The sequence below is a fragment of the Sminthopsis crassicaudata genome, chromosome 5 (assembly GCF_048593235.1).
Source record: "Sminthopsis crassicaudata isolate SCR6 chromosome 5, ASM4859323v1, whole genome shotgun sequence".
Lineage (NCBI taxonomy): Eukaryota > Metazoa > Chordata > Mammalia > Dasyuromorphia > Dasyuridae > Sminthopsis > Sminthopsis crassicaudata.
The window spans coordinates 217,501,449-217,529,393 of record NC_133621.1 but is presented as its reverse complement, the minus strand read 5'-3'; the positions used below and the strand labels follow the sequence as shown (position 1 = coordinate 217,529,393).

General features: G+C 43.0%; 1 protein-coding gene across 1 annotated transcript; it reads right to left on the bottom strand.

The window, feature by feature from the left end:
- Positions 1–6: 6 nt before the first annotated feature.
- On the bottom strand, positions 7–27,163 carry CTDSP2 (CTD small phosphatase 2). Its single transcript, XM_074269843.1, has 8 exons — positions 26,797–27,163; positions 8,729–8,877; positions 8,366–8,404; positions 7,304–7,405; positions 6,476–6,532; positions 4,865–4,957; positions 4,573–4,758; positions 7–4,232 (listed from the first exon to the last, which is right to left on the bottom strand). Exons 1-8 carry the CDS (start codon positions 26,858–26,860, stop codon positions 4,107–4,109), a joined length of 816 nt encoding a protein of 271 aa, XP_074125944.1. The 5' UTR covers positions 26,861–27,163; the 3' UTR covers positions 7–4,106.
- Positions 27,164–27,945: the final 782 nt, after the last annotated feature.

Below are 27,945 nucleotides of genomic sequence, written 5' to 3'. Positions count from 1 at the left end.
TGGGTGTTTTTTTTTTTTTTTTTAAAAACCTTTTTATTATTTAATTGCAAGTAATACAAATATTCCAAAAATATAAACAGACACTTAATGGCGTCAAACATTTCAAGTTTTGGAATAAAACAAATTTCTCCAAGAAACCATTAATCTGTAACCAGGGTAGTCAGAATCCTATAGCACAGGTGATATGGGGTACATTTCTCTCCCTCTACCCTCCAAATCCAGCATTCCCACAAGTGGAAAAGTAGCAAAAGATCAACTTTCACACTTAAGAGTCCTTCTAAGCAAAAAAGCTTGCCTATGAAGTTGGAAGAGAAAGGTGTGTCCTCTCCAGGGAAAGAGGTCTGGATTCATTAGAAAAGGAAACTGGCCATCCAGCTAACAGAATCCAGGTTTGAGTGAGGTCAATTGCTTAAGAACCCTGTTCTGCAGAAAAAACTAAGCCATGAATGAACTCCACGATGATAGTCTAAGTTTCTGCAGGAACAAACCAGCCAACTCCCTGGGTTCCCTTTATTCCCAGATATCCTTGAGGCAGTGGGAATTGTATAATGGTACCTAGTGTCTGATTTTCCCAAACCTTACTGGTTCTATAGGAAGGGAGATGCTCTACCCATGGCTTGGGTGTAGAGAATTCTTTAATATGGCACAAGGGATTCCCAGGAGAAAAGGCATTGGGGCAGGGTAGGGAGCTGACTACTTTTTTAGACTTTCCATGATTAGCACATCCAGAGTTTCTGGGTTCTTATAAAAACAGTAAAAGTAAATTTACAAGTTTACAAAATAGTCAGCATCTTTGGGAGGCAGGAGGAAGCAAAAAAGTCCCAGACAACTCTTAAGGCAAATTTACTTAACAATTAAACATTTGGGTTCATGGTCCAATTCTTAAAAATGTTTCAAGTCCAGGACACTGCTCTCTTTGCCTCCCCAGCCTGGGATTCACAGGCCTCTGAAGAACATCTTCTCTACAATGTGCAGAGTTGAGATGCTTAACCCTGACCCTCTCCCAAACTGGCCTTTTGTTTAAAGCTTCCCCCTATGAGAGGGATGTGAACATCAGGCTCTGTCCGAAGAGATGCCCAATCAGAGACAACTACTGTGTCACGGAAGAGGCAACTTCAAGAATGAAATTTGGCAGAAGGGCGTATTCCTGGAATGGTTTGTCTATGTTTAGGATGATCTCTCTAATGAAGCATTAGCTCTTTAGTTGAGACTTAGTTTAAATGGGGCACCCTGGCTGAGCTCTGCTCATAACCAGTTGAGGTAAAAAATTCTGGTCACCCTTTGTTGAGAAGACTTCCATTTGCTTAAGGACTCTTGACCTCTTTAAAGTAGGAATGGGAGTAAAGAGTGTATCCAATGGGACTCACCAGGGAAAGAACACACTTTTTCCCCTAGCCCTGGTTCATTCCAAGAGTAAACTTAAGTCATTACTTTAGTAGTAAATCCTCTTGAGACCAGGGTTTGAAAAACCTGTCAAAACTTTGACACATCACTACCCAAACCACCGTTTCAAACTACTTTTGGCTGATCCAGGCTGGTACAAGATCCTGTTCAAATCTGGCTGGGGTGAATGAGTGACAGTTCTCTAAGGGAACATGCTTCAACTGGGAGACCATGAAGACCAGACAGAGGGGCCAGGATGCATGACCTATGTACAGCTGAGTAAAAATTAATAGCTGTAGTGCAGGGATGCCAACTACATAGGGCTTCCTATGAAAGACAGTGAGTGTACATGCCAGTGGGCCAGGAACCATGGATGTTTGTCATAGGACACTTAAAGGGCATCTGAGAAGAGGTAATATAGGAACGTCAGCATTACCTTTCCTCCTCGGCCTTCTTTTGAACCACACGTAGGGCAGCAAGGAGGTGGCACAAAGGGGGACCAAAATAGAGGCTTAGGAATGTCTTTCAGTACAGCCATCTTTCATTATTGCTCATGTATGCTGCAGGAGGTTGATGTTTCAAAGCTCCTAATGGCAAAAACAGGTGGGCTTGGACCAGATGTCAGGAATGTTTTCACTATTGCTCACTCAACCTTGAGAAGCTAGTAGATAGTAGCCTGGAGATAGGGAGGATTAAGTTCAAAATTTACCCCCTTTCCCCTATCTCTGTGATAGCTGGCCATGGAATTTGACATTAAGTATGGGATTGATAATAAGAGGTTAGTTTTTTTGGTTGTTGGTTTAAAGGTTTCTGTCAGCATCCAGACTTGCCCTCCATTTATACTCTCAGAATCCATCTTAGGAAATGCTGCCACAAAGAGAAAAAGGACTCTGGGGAAATTCTGTTCTATATGTACATAGCTTTTGGGTCCCATGGCACCATCTTGGTATAAAACCAAAGAAAAAAGATGGAAACCACCATGGAGGGATTTAGAATTGGCACCGAAGATTAGGATAAAGGGGGATTCTAACTGTAATGCACACGAAAATACAAAAAGCTGCTCTCACTTTGATCTCATCCAGTTGGCCCTTTCTTGAAACTCTTCCCACCCCCTCCTCCAAGAAAGCATTTCAAAGTCAAAAAGAATGGCAGGGGAAGAATCCTAAGTTTTAAGTGTACTGTACCTGAAGCAGTGTGGAGTTTCTTCAGGAAAAGGTAGGGAATTTGGCTTCTAATTACCTCTTAGGTGATCTTCCTTTAGGTTCCACACCACACCCATTCCAGCAGAAGCCAAGGCTATAGCAGAACGTGATTACAAGACAGTGCTGCTTACTTGGGGTTTACCTTATGAAATCCCAAAAGTGCTTCCCATTATATCAGAGCTCTCCAAACTTAGGAAAAAAAATCTATTTTGTTTATGTGACTTAATAAGAATGAATGTTTTTTTTTAAAGAGTCCCCGACATCATGCAGATTCTGAAGTGCATACAGATTTTGAAACCTCATACCTTAGCATGCCCTGGTCTTCCTTCCTTTTCTGTTACTACAGCATTTGCAGGAAGCCAGCACACCACAACAAAGAGAACCAATTGTTGGTTCTTGCTATTTATTTCCCATCTACAGGACACAGGTGTGTCCTTGAGGCTGCCCATGCAAAGGCCTCACCATTCTATCCCTTCCCAAATTCAACTGCTTGAAAGATGAAATGGGAAAGGATTCTGCTCAAGAAATTCAAAGAGTTTCCATGGCATTATAATTGCTCCTTCCTGCTCATTTGAAGAAAGATCCCTGAAAAAAATCATTCTCTAGACTTCTCTCAAGATCTATAATTTGATCCATGACTCAAGAGTAATAGAGATTCTGGCTTTCAAAATTCTTCTTGAGGACTAGGAATAAGCTTCTACTCTCATCTCCCAATTTTTAGAAGGAAAAACTTTTAAAACAGAGGCTCATTAACTGAAATCAATTCTCTGTCCTCCTTTGAGCATAGGGAAGATATCTTACCTGTGGTTTCAGAAATGCAATTGGGGATGTGAAGTAGAGGGAAGGGGGCCCCCCAAGTCCCAGGCTAGTAGGATAGGCAGCTCCTCTTGGCAGTGGTGGACCCTTGAACCTGACCCTCATGGCCATGTCTGTGAGACCAAGGTATAGACTCATAGGATGTTTTAGAAACTATTTCTTTTTTCCAAGGTCACCACAGGTCTCGAGCAAAATTTTTCAATAGTGTGCATTTGGATCTGGTGCCAGTTTGCCTGTATATTATGCTGAGAGCAGCATATCCCCACCGTCTTGGCACAGGCCATACATACTAGGGAAGACTCAAGGTTTGGCAATAGAGCACTGAATGGTCTTTGTTCCCATGAGAGGTCAATGGCTCTTGGATTGATTCTCTAGGGAGATGAGCTCTGGCTCAGGGGAATTTGAGCCTTGATCGTTCGACTCTTCCCCAACCTGAATCATCGTATCAAGGCGAGAAGGTGTCGGTGTCGTACACATACACACATATACATGCTCATTAGTGTGTCTCTCTAGTGCCCAGTTCATGGAGCAGGGGGTACTAGTTGTCAGCATCTGCTGTTTGCCCATATTGTCATCTAACCTGCCCTAACTCACTTTACAACTGTTTCTCCCTGCTTCCTGTTTCCGCCATCCCTTCCTGGCTGATAGCGAAGGCACAGTGTGTCACAGTCCCCTGCAGTCCTAGACTGCGCTGAGCTTGAGAAGCTATGGTGCCCTCAGCTGCCCAAGGCTGGTATAGACATCTTCTGCTTCACTTAGCTCCTCAAAGATGGGGATCAAATTCAGCAGCTCTGTGTCTGCCATATCGTCAAACCAGGATTGCACAGGCACCTGTGGAAGAGAAATAAGCAGAATGAGGTGGGAAGAGGTGAATAGCACCTTGGATTTCCGGTGGACAGTTCAATGCATTTAGGATATCCACCCACCCTCTCCAATGTAAGTGATGTTAGCCTTTCTAAAGTTAGCAAAGGTCACCTTTGGAAATTACAAAAGGGACTAAAATAACCTTCCTGGGTATGCCAGAAGCTCTAGAAGACAAATTTCTCTGACTCTTGACACTGCCGTTTCCCAGATCAACTTATCCTTCACAGGATGTAAGCCTATTAACCCTTCTCCTCCATTTTAATTATTAGCCAAGGGGTGGGAAGAACTGAGACTCAAGTGCACTCACTGCATTTTCTGGGTGGAAGATGTATGAGGCAGGAGAATTGTCTAATATCAGGGTTTTTCTCAGATCTCTCCCTAATCGGCTGAGGTCCTTGACATAGCAGCCCTGGTGGAACACACAAGACTCCCGGAAGAGGCGGGCCCGGAACACACCACACTGGTCCAAGAGATCGGTCACAGGGTCAGCATACTGAGTAAAAAGAGGAAATTCTCTGTTTGGCTCAGCCCTTCCTTCCCTGTGTACCCCAGGTTATCTAGCAGAGGCACCTGATGCCCTCCACCCTGTCCTAGGATACCTTGGCAAGGCTGGCAGTGAAGAGGACACACTCAAACAATTCCCCCATTCGCCTCAGGAACTCATCCACATAAGGCCTCTTAAGCACATACACCTGGAGAAAACCAGAGGGAACTGTGAGAAGGGGGACACCCAAGTCATCTGATTCTTTTCCCAACCTGTTCCAAAAACATGTGTAAGACTTCACTTTTCCTAAGCAGCTGGGCTGCCACGAATAGAAACCTTCAGCTCTACTGACCATGGCTGGGCTGATCAGCATCACTCACCTATTATTTCATCACTAGATTTCATCTGTCAGCTTGGGCCAAAACCATTTCCATGGCCCAGGGTAGAAAATGAAAACACGGTGGGCAAGCACTAGGGGAATGTCTTGGAATGCTTGCTTCTGGCAGGGTGCAGTCGGCTGCCTCCAGAAACAAGTAATCAAGAATAGGCCTGCAGCTGGACACAGCCTATCCTGGATTACTTGAACCTGGCTGCAGCCTTTGCTGGATCTTTCAGTTTTCTTCCGCTCTGGTAGTACAGTCTGTTGGAATCACCAATAGGCAAAAAGTGGCCTTGCTCTCAAATTCCACCTCCTCCAAAATCATTTCTGAATTGATGGGCAAAAACCCCCATTCTTGCTCCCAGTGTTTCCTCTTAGAAGTTCACTCCCTTTCTCCAGCTGCTCCAATTAAATACTTATGCTCTCGTCTCCTACCCCTAGAACTTCTAAGTGGCTTCTAAGTACATCTTTTTTTTTTTTTTTTTAAACTTTTGCTGTCCGCATGTTACAATTAGCTGTAAGAGCTTTCAAAGTGTCAACTATCTCTGTTTTTTCTTCTTCTGCAACTCATATTACACAAAGTAGCTAGAATGATGTTTCTGAAATAGTAGTCATGTCACTCCACAGCATCCTACTGCACCCAGAGCCTTTCTTCCAAAGCTGGACCACCTCACCAGATGACTCTTGCTACTGTGTAACATGAAACTATAGCCAGTATGCTCATTCTATAGAAGCACATTGTTCCACAAAATGGAACATAATGACAATGTCAGATTATGGCAGCCTCCTCTCCTTTCTTTGATGAAGCACCACACCCAGCTCTTTCCACCTTCATACTCCATTGGAAGGTCTTCTCCAGGAATCCATCTCTCAATTATTTCCTCTCACTTTTCATTACATCACTCCAAGCTTGTATATTCCTTGTCCCATGTCTTCCTCTGTGTGGTGTTTTGTATGTGGCCAGTCTTTTTCTTGAGTGTATTCTAGGGTTCTGAGAGTCAGAAGTAGTCTCTTTAGGCTCCTAGGATGCCTAGCTGACCAAAGGAGATGGCTGAAGTACTTATACAGCACCAATCCCAGTAAAATGGGTAACAAAAGCCTTGTCCTGCCATAACAGTGATCATCAGGAGAGCCTCATCACCATCTCTGAGAATGGTTTTCTTTGCATTCTCAATAGGCCATAGAGACACCAGGCTTTTTGATTGGTTATTGCCCTAGCCATTTAGGCAGCCTGATAAATTGCTGATCTTTAATTTACTCCCACTATCATAAGTTGTGTATACCCCTGATCCACAGTGATTTCTGGTCCCAGGCTTCAAACCCATCATATGCAGGGTTTTTGCTTACCTGGTGTGTTGTTCCCTCAATCTCCACAGGCACTATAAAGTCAGCATTGTTGATTGGCTAGAAGAAAGAAAAGTCAAGGAAGGGTTCAATCTTGCAGAAAATGAGGAGCCCATTCTCAGTGAATCTTGGTCCCATTTTGGACTTACTGATAAAAATGGTAAAGAAGTTCTCTGTCATTGTTTGATAAGATGAACAAAAGTGAAAAATGCTACACACATTTAAAACACTGTAAACCCCACAAGTATTTTAGCACCTTACAAATTTGTCTAAGAATCCTAAGCCCATACTGCAGCCACCCCCATGTTTTCACCTTTTCTTTTCTCTTCCTGGATAGAAAGTAGGATGTTGTTTGAACACCTGGAAATCTAAGGAAGATTCTTTTTCCTTTTTCTCCCCTGAACTAAGCAGGGGATAGCTTAACTACAAACATTCACTAGGCTCATCTTTTGCCACTCCTTTCTCCTATGTTGCTTTTCTCTCCCTTCCTGATAATCTTGCCGGGCTAACATAACACCAATATTTAGATGAAACTAAAAGATCTCATGAAAACTAAGAGAAAGGAAAAGAGAAGAGAACTTACTCACCTTATTTACATCCTATATTCTGAGTGAGGGTGACTATAGTATTAAGCTTAGCTTAATGAAGGGTGAGTTACCTCCAGCTGTGTATTTGGCTATCAGAGCTTGTGAATCTGAGATACTCTCCAAGGGGAGTCCCTCCTTCCTGCCTTCGCCTCTTAATCTCCTATTATGTGTATGGCACTCTTCTAGTCTCAGTAATCATGCTAAACTGAACATAGGAACAGCAAGGGGGTGAGAAGTCAATTACCTTAAAGGAACTATGCACGAGGGTCTCGTCCAAGTCAATGACCACGCAGATTCTTCCTTGATCTTCTTGCGTTACCTCTGGAAGCAGGCATGTTCCTGGGATCTGGAAACAAACTCAAGCTGCTATGATTTCTCCAAATGAAAAAACTAGGCTCCGGGGCAGCTAGGTAGTGCAGTGGATAGAGCACCAGCCTTGAATTCAGGAGGACCTGAGTTCAAATCTGGTCTCAGACACTTAACACTTCCTAGCTGTGTGACCCTGGGCAAGTCACTTAACCCCAGCCTCAGGAAAAAAAAAAGAAAAAACTAGGCTCTTCTCAGGAAAATTGGGAAGGACAAAATCACTGCAACGGCCTGCTCAGGGGTAAGAAAGTTTAATTGGCCTAGAGAATAGATTCTAGGATCCACTTAGAGGAGGGAACCCTTACAAGAGAAAGGAGCCAAAGAGAATACTGGATAAAGAATTCCCCTCCCCCCTTTTTTTCCCTGAGGCTGGGATTAAGTGACTTGCCCAGGGTCACACAGGTAGGGAAGTGTTAAGTATCTGAGACCAGATTTGAACTCGGGTCCTCCTGAATTCAAGGCTGGTGCTCTATCCACTGTGCCACCTAGCTGCCCCAATACTGATAAAGAATTAAAAAAAAAAAAAAAGTTTTCATTCCCAAAGCCCAGTTATGTATTAAAACTCTAGGCAGAGCAGGTTTCTTAATTTCCTAATTACCCCAGAAACATGGTCTATCAGGGAGGAAACTGAAAATTTCTCCTTGGGAAATGAAATTGACCACAGGAATAATCACCAGTTTAGTATATGAGACAAAGCCATCAGTTTCAAGATGGAAGGATTTGTAGCATCTGTAAAAATACTTGGCTCCCTGGATTCCCAGGTAAAAGGAAGTAGTCTTCACTCCTATCCTTCCCCTATAGTGTACCCACTGTCTTAATGCCCCAAAGCCAACCCTAGGGATTTTCTAGTTTTTTATAAAGCTTTCCAAAGGGCAGGAAGTTGGCCTGGGTATTTGGTTTGACTCAGGGCCATAATCAGAATAGCATTGTTAGAGTTTACCTGATAAAACTGATACTGAAGACACTGGAGCAGATCGGACTAGAAAAAGAAAAGAAAAAGTTTCAATGAAAGAAGCTCCTATTTTCCTTTTTTTTAAAAAGTTTTGCAGCAGACCGGATAGAGGTGACTACCAAGGGGACAGATCATCTTTTCCCAATCATACAATAGTCAACTAGGGACATAAGTGGGTTAGGGAATTATTGAGTCAAAGCAACAGTGGCTGAAATCTAGCAGTGATGCTAAAGAATCAGAAAGAAATGGACAACTCTAAAACTGCTTCTTTCTTCTTCAGGTAATGTTTTTACATTCTCATGGTCTTTTCTCTACTAGTCTCATCCCTATTTCTCAGATCATCCCTATTACCTTGGCAATGGTGTTGGTTTCCTCCTTGTATGAGACAAGCTCACTGCTGCAGCTTGACTGGCCAACATGTTGGGAACTGAAGCAACAGAAAAGGGCTTTAAAGATGTTACGTCCACGAGGCTTCTTGGGAGAGGACTTGGAGACCAGACCTAGAATAGAGAGATTGATAAGGTGTGGAGCTGCAGTATCAGGATACCATTCCTCCCATTCCTATGGGATACCCACAGTTACAGAGTCTCTTGTACTTATTTATTCCCCCAGCATCCTCATTCAGTGGGTGGAGAAGCTTGAAGATTTTGGTGCAAGTGACTGAGGTACAGAAAGGATTTGATGCTCTTAATCCCACAGAATAAAGCCAGGGCAGAACAGGGTATCCTGTTCCCAAATTGATGTGCTACTTTACCCTTAAGCTGTAGCTTCTGGCACCCAATACATTGAAGCTATCTCAGAAGTTAAACTAAAGGAATGGCAGTAGTTGGAAAGTTCAGGTTCACACAAAATCAGATTTTCCAGCCCATTAGCTGATTTACCCAATGTCAGGTTCTCATAACATCAAGCTTTAATAGCCCAGGAAAACCAAACTCTGAGTATCAAGCTGTATTTTTTTCCTTCAAATCTCCTCCTCCATAGTCAACTTTCTTAGAAGATGCAAAACTAACTTTCAGGTACTTACATATGGATCATTCACTTACATTGGCTATCTACAGCAATTCTACTCAGCAGACTCTTTCTTTACCACCAAACCAACTTAAATTTGAGGAATGTAGTTAATTTAACATTAGCTTAATTAGAGTATTTATTATCTACAGGACTAACCCAATAGTCCAATGGTTCTCTTGCTGTCACTATCTTTAATGCATATGTCTGCCCTACCTATGTCTGTCCAGCCTCTGTAACCTCTGTCCATTTCTTCCTTAAATACACAAGGAGGTCCACATTTATATGCCGGGGACTTTCTAATCCACTGTCTAGAAAAGCACAATGAGTTAGCCAGTTACACTTGTCAAGCAGTGTGGTGCAATGGAAAGAATACTGACTTTATGGTCAGCAGATCTGAATTCAGACCCTGGATTGACCCTTATATCTTGATGACCTAATTCAAAGCACTTCACTTCTCTAGGTTTTGGTTTCCTGCTCTGTAAAACAGGAATAACAACACTACTTAGCTCACAGGATTTGGGGGAGAATTGAAAACATATGTCCCACCCCATATCTGCAATAATTAACAAACTTCCTTTTAGTTTAGACTTCTTCTCTCTTGTTTCTTCCATTTCCTATCATTCACTGATATGGTTCTCAATGCACCCCTCTCTTCCACCACACTGCATTCTTTGTCATCCTTTCCAAGTATTGATCACACCATTTCTCACACTATTAACTTCTGGCCTCTTCCTAACTCATTAATCCCAGAAAGGAGCCTGAATAGTTCTTATTTCTACTGCAGCAACCTCTTTCTTTGAGATTTTCTCTATCCAAATTTATGGTCCAATTGAGATCCTAGTCATAGTTATCTGTTGACCTTTTGACATTACTTCCTATTTTCTCAATGTACTGAGAGCTTGGGCCATGTTCTCCCCATCCAATCAGACCAACTCTTGCTCTGACACCAAGTACTTCAATATACATGTTGTTCCCTCATTTAGTCTAACATTTAAATCCCTCAGTCTACTCAATTTCTCTGACCTATTCTCCACTCTATCTCAGCTATGCAAGGGATGGTCACATACTTAGGCTAGTCATTATCTGTAACGTTTTCATTTCCATGATTAAGGACCCTAAAGTTTCTAATTCAGTCAGAATCTTTTATCCTTCCACTTCTTCCTATTCCCTACCCCTTTTATTTGTCTTCACTCTTTCTTCCAAATCTCTCCACCCTTCAGTACTCTTCCTTCCAGCATCACTCCTGCTCTGGCTACATTCTCCTTCTTTCCCAATCTCAGCTCTATAATTAACCAGTTCAGGGGCCTTTTCCCCTTGTCCTGTCCCTGCTCAGGCCTTACAAAATCTAAATTTGGGCTGCTCTAATTCATAGGACTGATGGAGTTCAGTTGGAGGAGTTCACACAATGATGCTGATTTCCTCTACTTGTATATAATTTCATCAAGTCCCTCCCTATAGTGAGGTGCTCCATCCCTCTTCACCAACATAGCTATGCACTTTTCTCTTCTGTTGTCAAGTTACCCACACTATTGCTTTTCCCACATTCTCCACTACTTAACTGAGTAAATCAAGACCACTTGTTGGGAGCTCCCTCTTTTCTCCCTCCCTCCCTCTTTTTCCTCCTCCCTCCCATCTTAAAGTCTCTTGACATCATCCTCTGCTATTCCTTCTGATATTCTTATGAAGAGGTAGTCATTACCACCAAGATGAATCCATCTATTTGTAGTCTTGAACCCTTTCCCTCCAACCTTCTCCAGTAAATCAGGTGCACTATAATCTCTATCTCTGATTTCCAGTGTCTATTAGTTCCTTGCCTGCTGCTCACAATATACTCAAGTATTCTCTATTCTTAAAAAATCCTTACAACATCTTACTATTCCCTACTACCAAATGACTATTAAATGGCTTTACTTTTTTCCCCCTTTAGTCAAATTCCTTTCAAAAATGAAATCTATAACTTGACATTTCTACTTCCTCCATCCCTTCTACAAGATTGAGTCTCTATTTCACCCATTCTGAATGGTCCTATCTCACCACTACTTAGCAATGGAACTTTGACCTGTTCTATTTCTGCCCAGGTATGGACATCTGATTGGCTCATCCTACTGCAGCTCACAACTCCTAAACTCAAGAGATCCCCTAAGCCTTAACCTTCCTAATAGCAAGGATTACAGGTGTTAGATCACCCTTGGCCTCTCACTTTTGCCTATACCCCCAACAATTTGACCTCTGATCTCATCATTCAATTGAAATTGCTTGTCCCAAAGTTACCAGTTGATATGTAAATTGCTAAACTTATTGGCCTATTCTTAAAAAAATTTCCCCTCAATCTTATTTTCTGAAATTCTCTACCCCCATCCCTCTAGTCAGTTAATATTTACACCTTGGGAGTCATCTTTGAGTACTTATTCTTCTTTAAACTATCTCCCTCATGGAAAATGTTTCTACCTCTACAACATCTGAACATCCATTCCTCTTTTTGCCATTCATACCAGCTATCCGTTCATTACCTCTCACCTGGATTATTGTCATACTGCTTTCATACTTCAGCCCATCCTCCACATAGCCACTAACATGAGTGTTCTAAAGTATAGGTCTGACCATGTTTCCCCTCACCCCTGAAATTTTGCTATTATTTTTAGGATCAAATACAAACTTCATTGTTTGTTATCTAATACTCATGAGAAACCTGCTCTTTCTTACCTTTAGAGGCTTCTTCCCTTCCTTTATATGGTCTATAGAGTTCTGGCCTGCTTGTTTTTTTTACCCTTTACTCTGTGGCTTTGCACTGGTTGACCTGTATGCTTGGAATATTTCCTTCTCACTTTCCCTCATGGAATACTTTGCTTTCTTAAAGAATCATTCCAAACTTCATGTTCTCCATGAAATCTGCTCCAATACCCTCAAGCCCCTGGTGACCTCCCTCCTTCCTGAAATAGTTTTATATTTATTTTGTGTATATTCTGAATAGTCTTACTATCTCTCCTATTAGAACATGAGCTCCTTAAAGGCAGACTTTTCACTTGTCTCTGCATAATTATTTTTTTTTATATAGAGCCTTTCACTTAACAAATGCTTACTGATAGAAACAAAAAATGATTTAAAAGTTGTTTCCCATTTCTGAATATATCTGATTTTGTTCTTTCAATTAGCATGGCTACACAAAGTTTCCTTCAGTCTCGAGAAACAAGTAATGCTAAGTCCTCGTCAGCAGGTGGTGCAAGAGACTAACTTAGAATAGCAGTGTGGCCAAGGCTACAACAAGCCCTACTATCTGTGAGAGATTTATTTGGAGAAAATCCATAATTGTAATATCTTGAGTTCTAAAAAGTCTATCCTAGATCTTTTAGGCAACTGACCATCAATTCAGAGTTGGAAAGCAAAAAAGATCTGATCCAGACCCATTGGAGGAAAATGAGGCCCAGAGAATAACTTATTCAGTGCCACTCAGAGTTGGGGTTAGAAACCAGGTCCACTGGACCACCTCAAACAAGTGTAATAGGGTAAGAGCTAAGGTTTATTGGACATTTACAAAATCAGATGCTTTCTTTAAAACATTCAGTATAAAAATTATTTCCATTTAAGAGGTGAGGAAAAGGAGGCTCTGAAGGATGCAGTATCTTCCCCCTCCCCCACCACCGCAGCCACAGAGCTATTAAAAGCCAGTTTGTTTTCCACTCTACCTGTTGCCAATAAACCAACTAGCCCAGCCTGAGCAAAAGTTATATGGAAGCAAAAAAAAAAAAAAATCAAAGAATAAATAAATGTCTGGGTCTTTGCTGGGCAGAGATTCAATGAAAGCCCTACAGTGTTGAGGGTTTTTTGGTGAGGTGCGAGGGGAAGGATGAAGCATAGAAGATGAAGCATTTGGAAAGATCACAGATGGTTCTAGGACTTTGACCCAAATGTTCACCCAGACTCTATCTTCTGCCTTACCAGAATTGGGTTCTTAGAACTGAAATTTCCACTTCTTACTGGGCAGCCTTTATGACAGCCCCTTCTGAGGAAAACTACAAACTAGTCCTTTGGACCAAGAATGAAGCAGCAGTAGCAGGACAGTTACTGTCTGCACCAGATACCAGATAACCCTGCTCAGTAACTTAACTCCCATTCAACATGAATAACGCAAAAGACAGTATTTCTGGCAGGTGCAGCCTAGGTGATGGAGAGACCACAGACAGATGGTTTAAGTACCCACAACATTTTCAACCAGCAAAGTTCAGAGTTCTCTTCTCTTCCACTCCCTGCTGTCCATCAACTGCCTAAGGTGAGCTGGGGCCAGAGTTCTCTTGTATTACTCCAATATCTGAAATCATGAAAACAGTAAAGATCTCACCAGCACGATGCTACTAAATGGTTTTTTCACTATACCAACCTGGGAAGCTCATTCCTATCTGCCCAGCTCCATTCTAGAATCACAGAATCTCAGAAGTGGAAGGAACCCATAAAATCTTGGCTTTTGCCATTTCCAATGCTAAGCATAAGATAGGCTTAAGTGATACTTGGGGCTTCTGCTCCATCTCTAATGAATGTCTACTATCCAGACAGGACACAGCAGTTAGTATTTAAGAGTAAAGCTCGTTGGCTTCTTCTGTTGTTTTTATTTTAAAATGTGTGTGTGTTATATAATAAGAAATCTAGTTCTAAGGCAGTCATTTTTTATATCTGCTCTGCTCTGATTGCAATGACACAGCACAGAAGAGGGAGCCATAGCTCAAATATTAAGACCAGAACGACAATCCACAGCTGGAGACTAAGCTCTCTGCCAAATTTTTTTTTTTTAAGTCAAATATCCTGAGCTTCTTTCCATGATAGGATAAACCAAAAGATCATTCTGTGTTTTCTAAAGAGAGCCAGCGAGTGAAAGGGTGAAGGGCTGCTGCTCTGGGTCAAACAAAAGCACCAGCCACAGTGAGGTCCTGGACCGGTAAAACTTTTCCTCTGCTCGGACACTTCTGGGCGCTGGGCCTAGGTTCAGACAAGCCCATCAGGCCCTTTCCTCCCTTCAAGCTCTGAAATTTCAAGGGATTGAGGATCTCAGTAAGTATAACAAAGACCATTAGTTGATGGATTTTAGAAGAAAGAGCTTTGATCCCAAGCTAAGACCAGATCTGATCTTTGATTTAAATAGGACAGCAGTCCTTAAGTCAGTCAAACAAGGGTAACTTCTAGACCAATCAGCAAAGTCAATTTCACTAGCAAAAGGCTTAATGGGCAGTGGGAGGGGTGCAAGGAGGTTTCTGTCTGTGGTCTTGGCTTCATTTGTGGGAATGGCTGATCATGTGCTTCCCTCAATTCTCTCTACAATTTCATCTTGCCATGTAGCTCTAACAATTCACACCTTCTCATGTTGAGGATTGATTAAAAAGGGACTTGATTTTTTTAGTCAGGAGAGGCAAAACATGAAAGCACCCAGGCCTTAGCTTAGCATAATGGAAAAAACATCAGACCTCAGTGTGGGTTTAGGAGACAAATTTTAAAAACTTGATGGCTCAGCTTCCTCATCTATAAATGGTGATAACAATGATCTTACCTACTTTCCAGGTCACTATTCGGACTAACAGAGATATGTTGCCTTTAAAAACAACTTGCGCAGTGCCACACAAATTCAAGGTATTATTAATTTGGGTAAATAATGCTAAATTATTTTATTCTTCTGGTAGATTGCAACACACCCCAGAGCGAGAAAGTAGCAAGAAAACGCCACGGGTTGATCAGTGAGCTAACAGATCCTGCAATTCTGGCCTAAGCTCTGCTCTACCTGAGCAGGCAAAAGAAATGCTTGAGGGTTGGGGAACCTTGCTCTCATATCCGGTCTCATTGGAAGCCCTGCGTTTGTTCTCCAGAACAGAGAGCATAAGGGAAGGAGTGCAAGGACAATAGAAAGCAGCCAGTAGGGGCTGGGAAGAGTGGGGAGGGGGGACTCAATTCTGGCTTTATTTAGCTGGTTTAAAGGGAAAGAGAAACTCCACACCAAAGTGGATCTCAAACTTCAGTCAATCAGCTTTTCAAATCATTGCTTTCAATTCAGTCTCAGCTTTTGTGCTCCCCAAAGCCAGGTGCAGGGAACTGTCTTCAAGCAGAGTCAATGGAGAGGAGGGCAAGGTAGCAGCACCGGAGTTAGAGAAGAGATGTTCTCTTCCGGCATGGAAGCTGACTGATCTGGGCCAGGGATCTTGGATTGTTCTCCTTACTCTGCAGTACAGCAGACTTGTAATTTTACTATATGCTAAAGGTTTCTAAAGGCTGAAGACTGAGAGGGAAGACTTTTCCAAGGAGCCAACTCCTCATTTCTCTTTTTCCAGCTCCTACTCCATGAACATTCTTAATTTTCCTTCTTAAAGGCACCTCTTTGGATAAGAGGGGTTCTGGAATTGGAAGAGTCCTCACATTGGCAAGTTGAGCTGTTGTTAAACACCTGCTTTCTTTGATTCTGACATGTTTTCAGGATGGGGAGTACAGCAGACACAGCCTGGGAAGAGGAAGCATCACCAATTGGCCACAAGCACAGGCTTCACAGCAGGAGGGCATGAGGCCTCCCACAGGGCTGGAAAAAGGTATTGAAGAACAGTATACAAAGTGTAAGAGAGGCAGATGCCCAACTGGTACTAGGATCAAATAAAAGCCTATTTCTGATGACCCATTGACCCTCTGAAAATCAAAACAATTCCCTGACCCTGAGAACTCTAACTCTTCAGTAAGCATACTCACAAGTCTTATGCTAATGAAAAAAATCAGAATAAGTTGGACTTGATCCCTAAAATTCCCTACAACTTTAAAATACAATGATTCAAATCTATATTGGAGTGGCAGGTCTACTGAAAGCAAAATGACAAATACTTAGTCAAACCCACATGTAATCCCCACTTAAAAGAAATGTGCTAAACAGGTATCTGCTGGGCATAACATGTTTACATGGATGCTCAGTATCTTTGAACAGAAGAGAAACACCAGATGAAAATATCTAACTGGGTCATTTGTTTCCCATCACACACACATTAACACTTTTTTTGGAGGGCAGAAATGCCACCTGCCATGCATAGTTTGAATTTTGGCACAGATGCCATCTTCAGATCCCCTGACTCATATCCCAGCAATGGCATTGGCCAAATACTGGTTCATGACAAATCAAAGGAGGAATCTGAAGTTCTTTACAGTCTCTGAGAATCTAATAAGCATGGAAATCAAAGATGTAAATTTTTTCTTGGTTCATTCTCTCAAACATCTTTTCTCCCCATCTTCTCCCTCAATGGATTCCTCCTGATGGCTGAGTAAAGAGCAGGCTAAGATTTGGCCACAAAATGGCCTCTTCAAGGGGACTCCCCTAGGCTACTGGTAGAGGGAGAAAATTGGGAACATTTCCATCTTGGCCTTTGGCTCCATGCCTTAGATCTTGGAGCCAAGGCACAACTTTCTCAGGATCTGTGGCCTGTGCCCTCTTTTATTCCAAAAGTCGGATTGCTTCCCTGGCTATCTTTAAGGAATCAACTCTAGCAATCTCTAGATGCCCTGATATGTTAAGTGTCAGGATAGGTACCTCTGAATAATAAGTGGGATACTAGGAAGCACAGACAAGAGGCAAACTCAGAGACCCAACAGTCATACAAAGACGAGGACAAAACAATGCCACAGACAAAGGAAATAACATCAAGCAGGAAGCTGTAGAGTTTGGTGGAAAAGACACTAGCTCTAGTCAGAGGATCCTGATTCAAATCTTGTCTCTGATGCTAATAAAGTCACTTTCCCTGACCTCAATTTCCTCATTGTAAAATGAGGAGGGTAGACTAGATACCTACTGAGGTTCCTTCCAGCTCTATAGCCATGATCCTAAGTTTTTCCAAGCCACCCAAGAATGGCAACACAAAAACAAATTGGGGACTAGATGTGCATTTTCCTTCTTCAATGAAGGAAGAAGGAAAAAGTGGAATTAAGAACTTTTTTTTTCTAGGTCTCCTCAAAGTTTCTACATGTTTAAACTTTGGAAAACTTCTGCCCTTCATGGGATGAGGAGGTTCTTTCTCAGTTGAGGTTTTTCACATATAATGACTATCATGAGGAAGATCTTGTATCCCACCATCATCTTTTCCTCTGGAAAGCTGATGGTGTACTTAGTCTCTCTTTTGCTTTCCTTCCCTAGTCTGGAGATGTGGAATGGGATTGGAATCATTGTTCAGCTCCTGGCCTCCTTCTCTGCTCACCAGGCATCATTAAAGGAACTATAATTCTGGTTCTGAAGATGACAGCTTTAGGATCCCCCAAATGGTATCTATATAGTTATCAACTCTTCAGTAGCTTTGTTAAAAAATACAAAAGCTAAAACCACAAACTCAAAAAATTGTATTCAGTCTGATGGGTACTTATAAAAAAGTACATGCTATAAATGGGGATGGGGGCAGATGAGAAATAAAACTTCTCCTGTATTTTACTAAAGCACTGTGTTTTCTTTAGTTCAACGTTTCCTGGGAAATGTTGGGGGTGGGGAGGGTGAGAAAGAGCCATTCATTGGGCCAGCAGACATCTGAGTAAGCTAAAAAGAGTATGTACACATCCATCCACTCTTCTCTGTAATGGGACAGGATATGCTGAAAATATATGAAGTGGGCATGGGTAATAGGCAGCCTTGATTTCCTTTGATGCTGGTGGAGCCTGGAACACAGGGCTTTTCCATCTTTTTGACAAGAGTCCCATCATGAAGGAAAAGAGACTCTCCTTGGCCAAAGGGATTCCTAAGAAAGCAGAGATTTGTTCATCTGAGGGAAAACAAATCTTATTAATTTCTTTCTTTCTTTTTTTGTTGAGGCAATTGGGGTTAAATAACTTGCCCAGGGTCACACAGCTAGAAAGGGTTAAATGTCTGAGGCCAGATTTGAACCCAATTCCTCCTGACTTCAGGGCTGGTGCTCTATCCACCCCACCGACTAGCTGCCCCAAATCTTGTTAATTTCTGTGATGAGATGAGACACTTTCTATCAGAATTAAGCATCAGCTTCACAATAAGTAGCTGTCCAAACAACTCAGGGGGAAGAACAGCTGTAGAATGCTTAAAATAAATGCTGATAGCGTGGTCCAACATAAGGCTGGAAGCACAGGCTTCCTGCTGGACCTTTTCTAGATTCAAAGGTCCTGAGGCCTTTGTAAGATATCCAAGATAATCACATCAGGAGGAAAATTCAGAAACCCAAGTGGGAGGTGGTACAATTCAGTGGAAAAAGTGCTGGAATCCATGATCTAGGTTCAAATCTGTTTCTGCCACCTTACTGTGTGACAGTATGAGGGTCTTTGAGCCTGAATTACTTCATCTGTAAAATGGGAGTTATTAAACTAACTACTAGGGACCCCCCACTAGGGACTTTTCTTACTCCACATCCATGCTTCTATGGGAAAAAATATCCCCTTGCTTCAGGATTTTCAGTAGAATGTAAACTCTATAAGGGCTGATAAGGCCTTCTCTCTAATTTTTTTCTCTATCTTCAGTGCTTATACATAGAAGACATTGAAAACTACTTAATGAATTTAATAAAATTGAAATTCAGCATCTATTTGAACTGACAAAAATAGGAAGACTGGACATTAAGTATTTGCAAAAAAGAAGTGCACACACTAGAGAATATAGTGATGTTTACTCCCAAATTCAACATGAACAGCAGTGTATCAAGCCCTTCCTCAGATACTTCACTTCAGAAACCTTTTCCTCTGTGGCTGGGGATCACTCTACCTTTATTAGACACAGAAAAAAAGCCTGTCTGGCAGCTATGGAGATTAAAAACACTCCTCTTCTTCCCCAGTCATTTCAGTTCTCAATTTCTGCTCTTCTGAAGTCTTGGCTGGAATTAAAAAATCTCATCAAATCAAGGAAAAAAAGGAGTATGACTCTTTGCTTATTTCCAAATTTGTTTGGGGGGATGTACTAAACAGCTTTGGGGTATGTATATGAAGAAAAAAGTTCAGTTTTTTAAGTGATGGGAAAATTGTTTCTATCAGTTCATATGTCCTGCACAATGTATTTCCTCTTTTCCCCTGGCTGTTGCAAGTTAATAATCGTTAAGAACAGAACTTCTGGGGCTAAGGATTTTAGACTATAGATGTACCATAGAGGTTATGTTTTAGGACAATCTTTAAACTCAAACTAAAAGATCAAAGAGTAGAGCCCTTGGTTGGTGTTCTTCTGAGTTCCAGAATCGAGGATTGGTCTATAGTTTCCGATGAAGGAAGAGTAAATGGTAGTCAGTCATCCTAGCAGCTTTTAAAAATTAAAGCCTGGCATAGGAAAAAGGCCAGTTTGGAGGTAGACAAGTTAAGCTGACATCCCAAGGTGGCCATGAAAGTCACAGTAGGCTGGGCTCAGTTAAACAAATCAGGCTGGCCTAGCCTGGGTTGGAGAAAAATCTTTTATACATATATACACATATATGTATATGTGCATATAGATACGTATACACACACATGAGTATATACCCTCCTAAATAGCAATTATTTTTTAGCTGCTTTACCCAACTCATGAACTGTGAATGAATTTTTTCTGAATTATTACTTTCTCACTATAAACAAATAACCTATATTAAAACTTAAGCCCGACATAGCTGTGGTTAAGGTAAAAAAAAGATTGGCCAATAGGAGCTATAGGCATCCATCTCCTAATAGCAACATATAGCTATAGGAATTTCTGTACCCCTCTAAAGAAATTGGCTTAGGAAGAGGATCTGATGGTTAACAGGAGTGTATGTTCTTTGCTACAGGAAAGGCTCAGATTTCATAGAGGGAAACAAAGTAAGAGCCTTCCCTCTTCCTACTAACATTCTTTATCTCATCTAATGGAAGAAGGGACTCAAGCAAACTAAAGAAAAATAGTTAATCTGTAATCATGTCTTTGGAAAGTCCTTTGAATTGTTAAATTCTTCCTTCTTTCTGTTCTGGTTCTTTCCTCTAATATGGTTTCTTCTAGACTGGCTGAGACTCCTGGGTCATTTGAATAGAAGATTTTCAAGTTAAAAAGGCCTATTAAGAGACCATATTATATAATATTCCCTCCAAGTCAGACAGATGGAGGGACATGTATCTATTATACACATAGAAAGCAGGTGACAAAGTCACCCTGACATAGGTGTTGAGTTCAAGATCTTTGCTCTTTCAACTTCACCATCCCAAACCATAGGATGTTCCTTCAGAAAGTGGCTCAGAGAGGCAAAATACATTTGTGACTGTGGGAAGTTACTCTTTTAATCTCTGTTTCCTTAATCTGGATAATGACAGTTCTACTACCTACTGTATGGGGTTTGTTTGTTTGTTTTTTTTGAAGATAATACTTTTAAATCTTTCAGCTCTATATAAATAGGAGTTATTAACTTTATGCTTACCTTTCCAATATCCCAAGCTTCTCTTCTCCCTTCCTTTCAGTTTTGTTTGTGCTAAGACTGGCAGAGTGTGTATATGTGTATGTGTGTATATGAGTGCAATTATTTCCCTCATAACTCCCTCTTACTTCCCCAAAAGGATCTTTTTTGGGGATTTATGATTTCTGTAAATATCCTTAGGCTTGAAATGAGCCTGGCATCCATATGTACTGGAATCACTTGATTGCTTTGGGATGATTAGGGTGGTGAAGAGCAGCAAAGGTGACAGAATACTAGATCAGAGTATATGTCAGGAGCTGAAGCAGGCTACAGGATGAAAGCATAGAAGAGATAACCTGCTCCAAGGATCTTTAGGGGCTAAAGGAACTTGCCACAAACTCCTCAATTTGGATCTTAGAACATCTTTTTTTTTTTTCCCCCTATTTCCTTTATGAAGGAATAAGTACTAATTCTGAGACTCCAGGGTATCTCTGCTCTTGTTTTGAGTTCTGAAACCGGGGATCCCATCACTTCTGAACAAATTTACTGCTCCCTCCTAGGTGGCATTTTGAACTGGCTAGCCAAGATGTAAAAGCTTTCTTTTTCACTTCCACAGAATGAACGATGAAAAAAATCCAAGTTTGTAAGATTTCATGGGTCTAGACCTACAATGAACTTTCTAACTGTCCAGTTCACACTGTTGATTTAAACCTGTTTTTTAAAAGTAGTAAATGGTAATAACAAGGAAACTATATTATAGAACCCATCTCTTTTATTTCCAATATTTGAAGTATTATTTAAAAGGCTTCCAAATCTTATAGGAAAAAAAAAAATTCAGAGTCTTAAAACAAGCTTAAGTCGGATTATTATTTTTTTTTTGAAGTATGGCAAATTGTAACTACAAGTATTTATTACATTTACTTTTGAGATCAAGCAATTTTGAGAAAAACAGTCCATCTCTGTCTCCCTGAGCTTGTCCTACCCTCTTTCCTTACCACCTACTTATTTAAACCTTTGGTTTCTTCAAGATTCAGCTCAGATACTATTTTCATGAAGTCCCACATTTGTGAGTGCCTCCTCTCTTTTCAAATTACCTTGTATTTACTGTACTGTACATACTGTATTCCCTCTCCCATATGATCCTTTGTTTTTCTTTGTATCTTCATTGCTAAGTAGTTAATAAATGTTAAGTCTCACTACCGGTATTCCTCACTTCTCCTAACCAAGGGGAAGAGTGTGTCTCCTTTGGGAGGAGAAGGGATGGGGAATGTTTGGACTTGTGATTTTATCTGTGTGAGGAAAACTCTCTCTGCTATGGAGATCAGCATCTTATCTCTAACTTCTAAGTTTGGGAGAGGGGTACTGAGAAGGAAAGTAACTTAACAGGGTCCTTGAGTTAACAAGAGTAAGAGAGGCCATGACCCATCTCTTCCCAACTCCAACTCCTTATGCCTGGTCTCACAGCCACCTCACTTACCATGAATAAAATCCTACAGCAAAGTCTATTGTTGCAAAGGTGGAATCTGTGTAATTAGGCTACTCTCAAGGGGGGGTGGGGGGGGAGGGAAGACACTGATTCCTCTGTTAGGAATCCTCCATTATCACAGACTCCTGATTTCTTCTCTGAGAAAGGCACTTGATGACATACATGATCTAGTACTTCTAGCACTATGGCTGAAGTCTTGACAATTCTTTATCTTGACCTTGACCTCCCTACTTTTTTAGTTCTTTTCCAATTCAAAACAATATCATCATCTAAACATTAAAGCCAGAAGGAAGAAAAAGATTATACAGAGGAGTTTTAGGGGAAAGAATGGGATAATGTAATGTTTCCCTTCCTCCTGCTCCCACAGGGTTCGACTCCTGCTTTTCTCTTGCTAATTTCTTACTGAAAAGTTGTAGTAGTAAACTCTCCTTTACCTCTAGGTTCTGTAGACCAGGATTTCTAACAAAATACTAATTCTGATAAAAAGAACAAATTAGTAAGTCTGTGGAGTTTAACGTGAAGGTATTTTACCTATAGTATGCTCCCATACTATATTTCTTTCTGTTCCCATAGAAGATTTCCTGGAAAGGGCTGGAGAGGGAGAACAGGAAATGCTGCTGAGGACAGCACCCCAAGATCTCTTTGGACACTCCAAACAAGTAATCATTTTAATAATGCATTAAATATGGAAGGCGGCAGCAATCCCATCAAAGTTTGGGAAGGGGACCCCCAAGTACAGACTTAATGACTTCTGAACAAACTCTCAGAGCTACAAAACTGCCCCTTAGGGATCTGGCTGCTTGGGAAGTCTCCAAGGGAGACAGAAGGAGCCTGTTTGGATGAGGCCAGAAGGAAAGGGTGAGGCCAGGGTTTAAAGGGAAGGGAACTGCTCCATGAGTAGGGCCCTGAATTCTAGAAATTGCTGACAGTGACAAAGAACACTTCCTAGTATGACAACCAAACACGTCAAGTACTCAGATCCAAATCCAGATTCTTTTCTTGGTTCTAAAGTTTTTTCAGTTATCATTTTTTAAAATAGCACATGCAATGGAAATGTCTTTGAATTGAGTTTAGTTTTCTCCTGAGATAAGCTAGATTTTTTCCCTTACACAGGAGAAGAAAATAAACTCAAAAAAAAAAAAAAAAAAAAAAAAAAAAAAAAAAAAAAAAAAAAAAAGTTGGTATTTATTTTAAGCTACAAATATTTTAGGTTTCTAAATTTCTGATGTGACAACAGGAAAACATAGGTTTATTCTCTTCCTGAAGGGAATGACCACAAACATCAAACAAGGAGGTCCCACAGGAGGTCCCAGCACTGTGGGTTCACTGGGATTATATTGGGTGTGTCTGCTTTAGGGACAACTTCTTTTCTCTGCTACTAAATATATATTTCGGCAATCACTTCTGCAAAAATGAGTTTATCTCAGGACAGTCTCTTGACTAAAATTAATTTGACATCTAAACATTTTCAGTAAAAGACAGTCCAGTGTCCAAAAGGCTAGTATGCCCTGAAAAGGAATTCCTTTCAACTGTCTTAAGAAGCCCAACATGTTTTCCTCTACTGTTTTCAGGGATTTTGCTGTTTCTTTTTGTAACTACTTTTGATTTATCAATAAACCCCAGGCAAGGGCCTCAATGCTCAGGGAACAAAATAAGTAAATACATAAAATACAGATGGATTTAGGCTTTTTTATTTTAATTTTTAAAATACTTCTTATACATACTTTAACATTTTTTCCTGAATTTTAAAATACTTTGGACTTTCTCTACTTGAACAAATCTTGGCTAAGAACAATTTGTTAATTAAGAACAAACTTCCCCAGGTGTCTTTTTTTCCTTCTCCAAATGTGATTTAATGCAATCTCAGCTGGTTAAAGATAAGGGATCTGAAGCATCAACAAGCATTTATATAAGGACTTACTAAAGTAGCAGTGCCTGATGTCATCTGAAAGTAGACTTGGAATTTGTTACATTAGGATCAGATGTACCACAGTTAAAACACCAAAGAGGGCATGTTGGAATGTTAATGGCCCAGAAGAAGGATAGGGATAATGTGTGAGTAATCTGCTAGTTTGAACTATCTCAAGGGTTCCAGAGCTATTAAAAAAAAATAACCAACTTAACTGCCATTCATGAGCTAGGTGAGTGTTTTCTAATATTTAACACAACAAAAATATGACTTGTATTACCTGTGTGGTCTTGGGCCTCAGTTTCCCCCTGTATAAATGAGGTGGTAGAACTAAGTGGCTTGTACTGTTCAGCTCATATTCTGATTCTGTAATTAGTAGAACTTTATCAAGTCTCCTTTTGACTTCTGGCTACTTACATCCTCCCCCCCCAACCACCCAAATTCCCAAACCCCAGTAATAACCAGTGGCAGGGCAGGAGAAGAGAGCATAAATAAGCCTTAAAGAGTTGGGGGGGAAAAAGTTCTCTAGGTGACAGATTATCTAGTATTTCTCATTTTCTTTCTTTATGTGTGCAGGTAGGTATATTATCACATCATATACACCCAAGTGATACCTTCTCTACTTTTTCATCACATGAGATGAGAAAGACCAGACTTCTGGGGCCCTCTCCCCTAAGGATGATCAGGAAGGACTCCCACCTCTCTGTACCCCAAGAAGCCATCACAAGTTGCTGGAGGTCTTGAATCCTCTCTAGCTTCATCTTAAGTAAAGCAGGATCACAATCAGACAACAGAGTTCAAGAATAAAGTACAACAAATAAATACTTTAAATTCTCATACCGAGAAAATAGAATTTTGTTTCCAAGTACAAGTTTTAAAACACAAATTGGATACTGTAACCACTGCATGTGGTTCTCTAAAAAGCTTTTGGCCCGCTGGGAAGACATATTTACTTAAGGAAGCGATCCGCTTAGAGAAGAGAGAGATGCATGAAGGGGGCACAAACTAAGCCCCCATTAATTCAAAGAACAGAACCCAGGAATGGCAATATAACCCACCAAACCAGTTCTATTTGTCCCGATTGATGAATGACAAGCACTCTGGGGCAGTTACTCTAGGAGAATGAGTGAATTTCAGACAATCGAAGTTATTAATAGCAGGAATGATGTGAAGGGACATTAATTACCCTCAGCTCAGGCATGGTACAAGGAGCCAAAATCTCCGGAAATCTCCGGAATCAAAATACCCTACTATCTTACTTTGGATCACTCTAGGAATGGATGGGAACATTCTCCCTCTCGTCGGAGCAAGAGTGCCTACTTTTAATCTTTTTGCAAAGGCCGTCTCTTCCAAAATATCTACTCCTTCCTCATTAAACGTTAAGCGACTCCTTCTTCTTGGCCCAGAGAGACCCAGTGGTTTTTGATTTAAAGACTACCAACCGAAAAGACCTCCCCTTCCTTCTCCCCGCGGCATTTCTTCCTAATCTTGTCCGACTAAGACAGTTTCCACCCATTTTCTTCTTATTCCTTTCCCAAAGGAAGATTTGTTTGGAAACTGAAAGACCTAAAATGCCTTCCTTCTAGCTTTAAAAATCCATGATCTTTCTACCTTACTTGGCCAGTTTTGCCCTTAGACCCTACCATCTGGGGCTTATCGACTCTCTCCAGAGCAGCCCCAGGTCGGAGAAGCCCCTGCCTCCTTCCTTGCCGCCTCTGACAGGACCACGCTCCGGGGAGAGTCCAGACGCCTGACCAGAGAAAATTCCCACTTTCTCACTGCGCGATTCAGAACCACGCCGGGGTCTGATGCCATCAGGCGAATTATGTAACCGGGCACACGAGCTCCCGAGCTAAACAAACGGGCTCTGTGCAACGCTGCTTCCCGGGGGAGCCCGCTCGGGGAGGGAGGGGCCTCTGCTCCCGCGGCCGCTCGGACACACTCCTAGCCCCAACCTAACGGGTGGGACCGCGACCCAGCTGAACCCGACCGATGGATCGCGGGAGGGGGCAGAGATGGGTGGGGCTGAGGAGCCGGGTCCCGGCCGGGAATGCTCGCGGGTCTAGACCGCCCCTCCGCGGCTTCTGCCCTCTCCTCCTCCCCTCTCCATCCTCGGGGCTCCCGGGCTGGGAACTTGGGTCCCAAGTTCTAAGCGGCCGCGGCCACGGCCACGACTGGGTCTGCAAGAAGGATTTCGGGATTCCCCAAACCAGGAGACGGTGGAAGGGGGGAGGCGCGGGGGGGGGGGGAACCAAAATTCCTGCTTTATCTGAGTTCCCACCCCATTCCAGAGCTCCCCCTCCCCACTAGGAGCGCGGGCCGGGCTGGGGATGAGTGGGCGGGACGGGCGCGGGGCCTCCCAGCGTGGGAGCCCGCCCGCGGCACCCCATCCTCCCCCATCCCCCTCGGGCGGGGGCGGAAGGCCACGGCCTGGGTGACAGCTGCCTCCAAGACCCGCCCCTCCCCCTCTCAGGGGTGGCGGCCGCCTTGGGCCCCTCCGAGGGGGAGGGTCGCCACGGCCATTCCATCTCCGCTCCCTTTAGGGGACGCCCCGCCCCTCCTCCCCGGAGGAGCGCCACGCCGGGGGCCGCCGCGGGCCTGAGGGGGCCTGGCCCCGGCTGGGGCGCCGCGGGCTGGAGGGGGCGGCGGCGGCAGTAAAGTTTTCCGAAGTTGCCGGCCTTACCTTGCTTGGTGAGCACCAGGGCGTCTTCCCTCCGCGCCTGGGTGATGATGGAGCCGTGTTCCATCTAACAACCCCGTGGGCCCGGGATGGGTGATGGGTGGGCGGGCAGGCGGGGACAGGGGGCCTGGGCGGGGGCCGGCTCTGGGGCTGCTGCTGCTGCTGCTGCTGCGGCGGCGGCGGTGGTAGCGGGGGAGGCGGCTCCTTGGGCTGTTCACATCCCCCTCCGTCCCCCTCCCCAAGGCAGAGAAGGGAGGCGGCCTGCAAGGAGGGCCGGCTGGCCGGGCAGCGGCTCCCCCCCACCCCCCCCAGGTCCCCCCAGCCCGGATCCCCCGGCAGCAGCTCCGGGCTCCTCAGTTGGGGTCCAACATGGAGAATCCGGAGCGAAAACAAGAGGAGGAAATGGGACACGGGGCAGTTTCCAGGCCCCCCCCTCCCTCCGTACTCCAGATAAACAACCCGCGGCTGCTGTACCCACCCCCTCCTCCTCCTCCTCCTTCTCCTTCTCCTGCCCCCCCCAACTCTCTTCTCCTCCGTGTTTTTCCCGCTCCGGGACCCGGCCTGTACCACCCGCACTCGGGCAGTACGCTTAGTCCCAGGACCCCTCACGTGCGATCGGGCTGAGCTGGCGAAGCTTCCGGAGCTTTAGCAATTTTGTTACCAAAAAAAAAAAAAAAAAAAAAAAAAAAAAAGCGAATCCCGAAGGGGGGTGGGGTGGGAGGCGGGCAGGCGGACGGGGAGACTTGAAACCGCTCCAGCACTCCGATTGGCCAGGCTGGAGAAAGAGGGCGTGGCCCTGCTTTACTATGCGGTGCGAGGACCCAACAACATTCCAGCCGTCTCCGGCCACGCCTCTCCGAGTCTCAAGCTCTACCTCCTTTTTCCTAGCCACACCCCCACTGCCTATTTAAACAGAGAGTCTATGGTTCTGAGGTTTTCAAACATTTTTTTCTGCGCTCCGGAGCTTGAAGGGGAGCTGTCAGTCTGGGTCACCTCGCCTCTGTGACTCCGCCTCTCGGGGTCCCCGAGGCCGAGCAACTTGGGGCGGTGTCCTGGAGGGTGGAGACTGGACTGGAGGGATCCAAGGCATGGATGCTGGGAGAAGCGCACAGAAAGCCCTTCCATCCCTTGTGCTTCTTCTACTCTGGAAGT